General features: G+C 41.8%; 1 protein-coding gene across 5 annotated transcripts in view; it reads right to left on the bottom strand.

Moving 5' to 3' along the window:
• Nucleotides 1-911: 911 nt before the first annotated feature.
• usp19 (ubiquitin specific peptidase 19) overlaps nucleotides 912-7,082 on the bottom strand; it is a 30,323-nt gene continuing 24,152 nt past the window's right edge. For 3 of the 5 annotated variants that reach the window (XM_017681524.2, XM_017681526.2, XM_017681525.2), the window contains exon 26: nucleotides 3,250-6,400. In XM_017681524.2, coding sequence (XP_017537013.1) covers nucleotides 6,119-6,400 — 282 coding nt within the window. In that variant the 3' untranslated portion in view covers nucleotides 3,250-6,118. Of the gene's footprint in view, nucleotides 1,761-3,249; nucleotides 6,401-7,082 lie in introns of those variants that run through there. The other 2 variants (XM_017681527.2, XM_037541348.1) reach the window with 1 other exon arrangement.

Genomic DNA, 7,082 nt, shown 5'->3' with positions numbered 1-7,082 from the left:
GTGATGGGAACCAGACAACAGAAGCATGTCTCCACAAGCCACACAACAAAGTTGAAAAATGGAGCGGTTACAAATGTTACCCACAGCCCAAGACATCGTTTTTAGTTTTTGAAATAATGTTGTTTTTTTTTGTTAGGCCGAAAAAAAAAAAAAAAGACCAATTTATCCCCAATTTATCACTTTTTACCATCATTAACATTATATCTAACAACTCAGAAAACACGTGTAGCTTCACTGGTGGCTGTAGCAAATGAATAAAACGCACGGTAGACATTGCAAACCCTGGTTCCTATCACAAGCACTGTAAAGAAATCAGTTTCACTGCAATGAACCATTTCTTTACATCACACCACTCTAAAGAATGACTTTGCTTACATCTCAATGACTGAATTATACAGAAACTGAGGAAAATCTAAGTCTAAAAGACTGATGGGCAGGCTTGGATGCGAAGGCTAATCCAGAATCCGAGTTCACAAAATGTCTATTAAGTCCTGCTGAAAGAGCAAAAAAAAAAAAAAAAAACAAAAAAAAACCCACCACACACACAACAGCATGCAGACAGCCGATGTAGATTTCTGAGTTAAATTACTCAAAAAAGTTTTATTTATATTAGCCATTTATCTCTTTATTCACAGCAGCATTCTTACGACCAATCCCCCAGCTCCTGCTTAATATGCAGTCTAATACAAAAGAAAAAGAAGGTGGGGAAACAAGACAGTCCACTCCAAAAAAAAATAAAAAAATGTGGTTAATGATACACAGTACACAACAATTTGTCTACATGCATGTCTCCGTCAATCTCTCAACAGTTCCACAGGACATAGAAAAAGAAAAAAAATTAAGGAAAAAAAAAAAACAAAAAAAACAACAACATTACAGGCATGGACAAAGTACAGGACAAAAACAGTTGCTGAAGTTTCTGTCCCAACATTAATTCATTTATTAACTTAAAATAACAACAAAAAATAAAACTCCTGAACATTTCGGGCTTCGCTTAGCGCGAATCCTACAACCGAACAGGTTGCACTCCAGAGAGATGCAAAAAGAAAAGCACTCAAATAAGCCAGTGAGTCCACCTCATGTGTCAATAAGGGTGTGAACAGTACATTATTTGTCCACTGTGTTAACTTTTAATCAGTGAATGCCAAAACTGGTGGGGTATCAAGAACATTTCCACAATTTCATAAAAAGGCGTGCTGATGTGTGATGAGCAGCTTAACACCTTTCCAAAGGGGATGAGAGAGGGAGCATGAAAGCCTCTCGGCAGTGCGCCCCCAAGCCCCGCCAATGACGTGTTCGCACCCTGTCTCCTCGTGAGCACCTCCGTGCACGTCTCTGAGCTCAGAAATAAATCTACACCCTCTGTGAACTTGTTTGAGTGAAGGATCAGCTTAATTTCCTCTGGAGCTATACACAGCTTTAGTGTTGGGAGACAAAAAATTTTTTTTTTCTTTCTGTATTTTCATTTCATCATTTTTAATGTGAAATGTTGCGAGAGTGCAACGTAAGCACCTTTGCTGTGCTTGATCAACTGATGAGCACTTAAGTTTTTCCTGCGAGGAAGAAAAGTCTCCCTGAGGCGAGCGCTGCTGCTTCACTGCCACAGCTTTAGGTCAAGTTTAGTCCACCTCCTCCATGCTGGTATATGACGCACCGGAGCATTCTGCAGAGCGGGCAAATGGGTCAGAAGTCACCTCCGCGCCCAACTGAGGGGGTCCTTCAGAGTCCAGGTCGGTCCCAAAGAGGGCCTGGCTAGAGGCCTGTAAAATAAACCAGGGTTATAATTGGAGAATTTATACACCCTTGTCTCGCAAACATGAAAGCTGAGTAAGAAAAGGTTGCAAGTGCAATGGTTAAAGCAAACAGACTACAAAACATCAGATCCCAACACTGTGATAAACAGGGACATCATTCACAGCAGCTGACAGTCAAGTGATGAACAAAATAACCAATTCAGGCAATATGACAGGGATATTTATTTGTGTTTTACAAAAAGGAAGTACAGGTTTTGTACAGTTTATTGCTGTGACAATAATGTGCAGCATCATAGTATTCATAGTAGTCTAAGGATCTGTTACATTAGAATTAAAAATGAATACTCAAACATGTAAAAGTACTTTTATACAGTACAAGTCAGCCTATCTTTACATATATAACAGCTGTATTAATTACATTAAAGAAGTAATCTAAACAAAGGAATAGGAATTGTGGCAATTAAAAACCATCATGGATACGTGTACATCACCCCCTGGATAAGTCCAGCTTTAGATTTCTCTTCTCTTTCAGTACTCCTTCTCAGAATAACCCATCGTGAGAATAGCAGTTTCATTTACAATCTACAATCTACTGCAAGTGTGTGTGCAAATATGCATTAGCGTAATAAAGTCACAGCAATGGAACAAGGGGTTTAGTGGTAAATCTGCTGAAGCAGTCATAGACACTAAATGGACAAATTGCCTGTGAATGAACCATAACATCAAACACCCATTTAATCCCTGAGGCTCCAGCACACCAGCCAACATTACACTCCCTTGTATGACAACTCGGCATCCATTCCATATGAAATTTCTCAAGTATGAGACTGCAAAGTGTCTTTACAAGCTATTTACAACATTAGTGAACCTATGCACAATAAAGGCAAGCACTAGTCTGACCAAGAAAATTATACATACAATGAGCTTTTTTTTAATCTCTGAAAAAGAGACATTCAGCAAGTAGGACAAATGTTACAAGCTTTGTAACATTAAGGTTTGGACAGCACGGGGATATTAACCGTATCTGGGAAATGCACATAGACAAGCAGAAAAAGCATATTTTCACTGTACAAAGAAAGCCATGCATCTCCATTTTTGTTGATTTTTATTTTTCTACATCGTTTCAAAACAGCAGGTGTCCTTTACATTGTATGAAGTTCATGATGAAAGGACTAAAAGAAATGCTCGAAATCATTTGGAATAAAATCACTTTACATTGGCCTACACTGAAAGGTAATAGTGTTTTTCACCATTCTGCCAATTTATTAATTTCTAATATTAATATTCAGAACCATTAGCCAACTGTGTTTGCACACAGGGGAATTAGACCTCCACATTTAACACATTCGTGCAATGAAACACCCACATACACACTTGTGAACACACACACACGGGGGCAGTGAGCACACTCGACCGGAGCGGTGGGCAGCCCTATCCACTGCACCCGGGGAGCAGCTGGGGGTTAGGTGCATTCCTGAAGGGCACTCCAGTCATGTACTGTCGACCAAGGGGACTGAACCGGCGACCTTCTGGTCACAAGGCTGGTTCCCTAACCTCCAGCTCACGACTGCCCCCCTTGTTAGATGCTTGGTTTCTTTGGACAGTGACGATATGCTTATAACAGCAAAGGAGCCCAAGAGGTATTCTTAAAGGCCACTCAGAGGCTAAACACTACATCACATCTAAATCAAGCAAACAAGTGGGACTGAATACGTCTTTGCTACTGCTGGAAGGATTGCATGGCTTATTTATAGGATTAATCTCAAAGCACAAAAGTATACTAAAAAAATGAATTCTCTTTCATACAGAACACTACTTCATACTTTACAGTACGTCAATTGATGAAAAGGATCATCTACTTTATGTTGGCAGACGGATCAAAGGACTCATATCCTACATTTTTCTTATGTTTCTTCTCCTTTGAGGTCTGCTAATATTTTTGTGCGCCTTTAAGTACCAAAAACAGTAATTCAAGTGTTTGTAACTGAGCCTTTAAGCCGGACACATGCAAATGTGCTTGTTTCTAGGCAGCCCTATATTGTGCCACATTTAGAAAGCAGTCTGGGCTAAAATGCTCCTTGTATCTCCCACATACAGCTAAACTGCTGTAGGCTGAAGAGAAACATAGGAAAACGTATTGTTTATTTGGTGATGAGTTCAAAGTGGGCTGGTGTTCAAGCTTGGTTTCTATTTTAAATAACGTCTGAACTAGATCAGTGGTTTTCAACCTGTGGGCTGCGGTGGTATTGCTAGGGGGCATTTGGCCAACAAATATATCTTGTTGCGCTTGTTGAGCGGTCTGGCAAATGCTAAGTAGCTATGAGTACATTTTCAGTCAATGAGTGCATAGACATGCACTCCATAATCCAATCATAATGGTCATGTAAACACCGTTCTCGGATCTAGAAATCTGACTAAGAAATCTGATAAAGAGAGCTGGACTGTAGCTCTGTAAACGGGTTCCTCAGGGCATGTATATTTATACTCGGATTTCTTGAGTTTAACGTTACGTCACGTTGTCTTCTGTAAATGTATTGGCTGCTTGCAATACAGAAATCTGATTACTGCCTGATTCCTGTAAACCCAGAATTTCCACATTATTTGATTACTCAAGTGCATGTAAACTTGTTGATCGGATTACAGACTGTGGCATGCACCCGCCCCCCGGGCCCCGATGATGGCCACGAGAGCCGGCAGGAAGGCAGGGCCTGAACACCCAGCAGCATTGAACCTCGGTGAGGACAGCAGGGAAAGAGCCACGAGTGTGGAGGGGGCAAAGCCCGAGCTCCGACAAGGGACACGAGTCACGCAAGTGACAGCGGAAGGAGGACGGTCCAATGGTGCCAGCAACCAGCAAAAGGTGCCAGCAAGAGGCACGAGGGCAAGGAGCGAGTCCCGCCCCGTTATGCAGCGAGGGTGTTTCACTACACCTCACGTTCGACTCGGGAAGTCGAGTTGTCAGCTGGGGTGGTGACAGGGAGGCAGAGTAGCGAGCCCTCGTTACCTCTCACTCCTTAATGAGAGGCTGCTGATCTGGCTGGCAGCGTGAGCGCCTTTTGAGAGAGAGAGCGAGAGAGAGAGCGAGAGAGCGAGAGAGCGAGAGAGCGAGAGCGCGAGAGAGAGAGAGAGAGAGAGAGAGAGAGACTGGAAGAGCTGAAAACCTTGAGTAAAAACACTGAAAAGTCCGGCTGTCTGAAGCCACTGAAAAGCAGCCAGTGTAGGTTTAGTTTAGGTTTGTTTGAGGTGCCTCAGCATCCTCCTTGAGCCCGGGTTGGCACATGAAGAACTACCCTGACAAAATTAGAGTTTCTGCAGTTATCAGATTATTAAAGTAAATGCACTCAATGTTAAACGTCTGTCTCTCCGATATAGAGTATATAGAGCATATAGAGTTTCTCCCTCATAGGTTAATGGCTTTAAGCAGGGTCTTTATAAAGGAAATACCCTAGGACTGGCCCGTCTATAACTGAAACAGCCAACAAAAAGAAAACAGTATTAAATGCCTTATAAGTGGGAATCAACACACTGTTGTGGGTTCAGTCTAGTCAAATTAAGCATAAAAGCCCCATTTACACAGTGTCTTGTAGACTGAACATAGCGGGTAAGACATCCAAACCTATCAAAATGAGCTGGATCTTCGTTTGCAACTTCTCTTTTCAGCTTGTTATCCAGTACTTGGTAGCTGCCAAACACCAACCATTTCATTAAGGTTGGGAACCCCTGAACAATATGTTCTGAAACGTATGTTCACATACATAATCAACTTACATTTATAACAAAAAAAAAAAAAAAAAGGGAAAATTCAGTTGTCCATGATAGGAGCCCTTTAGGTACAGCTATGGTAATAGATTCAAACTTCAAACCCAAAGCTAACAAATGGCGTAACTTGCATGTTTTGGTTTTTAGCTACATTTTGGCTGTCAAACCTGTCACATTAGCGATCTGACAGATAACTGCTTATCACTGCTCCAGACATTGTACCAGTCTAATTTAACAAAGTAAACTAAGCGAGAGATCATGCTGAGAATTAAGAATTCATGCTATACTAAAGATACAGTACATTATTTGATTTTAAACATTAATTAACACACAAAGACCAACACCTCAGATGGTACTGGGTGCACAGCCACTCATCCCAGAGTGGAGAAGGAGGTTTAAAGGCATCACAGAGGTGAGCACAACCAGCCTAACGTTCATAATATGTAACTGATCCAGCTACAGTAACAGACCAATTCTTACTGTAAAGTGCAAACAGCAGAAACGTCATTCTTTTGTGTGCATGTGGATTATAGACTGTGCATTTTATCCTTAAGATTCATTACTGAGTATGTTTGAATAATAAGGGTTGAGTTACAGCTTTCAGTCTATGCCCAGTGAGACCTGTACAGCAGAGGATAGATGAGGTTGAGCAGCAATGCAAACACCGCAGCCACAGTGCCCAAGATGAAATATCTGACGCGGTCGTCATCTGAATAATCAGAGACGCGGTCCCGTCTCCGCCGAGCTAGCCCTCCACGTCCATCCTCCTCTTCCTCCATCCTCGTCCTGGTTCTTCGTCCTCGCAGCCCAGGGCGGAACAGGCCCCGAGAAAGAGCGCCTCGCTGCCCTTCCTCTTCTTCCTCCAGTTCCTGCCATATCAGAGACGCCTGCGATTGGCGGAAACCTGTGTCAGCTTCTGGGATAGGGCCAGGCTTCAAAAGCACCCAAATACAGCCATAGCAATATCTCTGACCATCCACATTACCACCAAGAATGAGTTAGACTTCCAACAACACATGAACTGAGAGCAAATAAAAATACAAAAACACAATCTAAGAAGAGCACATTTCTTCTAAAGAACACTAGATAAACCCATAGCTTGAAAAATGTATACATTTGAAACAACTTAACAGAGCAGTGCAAGGTGTTCCTTGATTACTGTGTAAACTCTGTGAAAAATGTGATCAGAAACACCCAAAAGAAGTTTTAAAAAATGGCCCTTGTGATGACAGAAATCTGTACTTTCAGTAGAAAGATAATTATATTATTGGCTCTATTTGCTCATCACTGCCTTAAATGAATACTAAATCGGCTCCACTGTTTTGCTAGCAAGAACTGAGGGCAAGCAAAGCCATGTTAAATGCGCCGTTCCTGGCTGACAGTCAGCCACTAACAGTTACTGCGCAAACTACCAAAGACAGTATAAGTGACAAGTGCCTGTCATTTTCAAAGGTTATAAAGCCAGACATATCACGTCTGTAAACAAAGGAGCACCACTTATTTGTCCAGATAAGTGCATTGAAAAGGAGATCCAAGGCAGGTTTGGATTCAATGGTAAACTGTTGAACA

The sequence above is a fragment of the Pygocentrus nattereri genome, chromosome 9 (genome assembly GCF_015220715.1).
Source record: "Pygocentrus nattereri isolate fPygNat1 chromosome 9, fPygNat1.pri, whole genome shotgun sequence".
NCBI classification, from domain to species: domain Eukaryota; kingdom Metazoa; phylum Chordata; class Actinopteri; order Characiformes; family Serrasalmidae; genus Pygocentrus; species Pygocentrus nattereri.
This window is presented reverse-complemented; position numbering and strand designations above follow the sequence as displayed.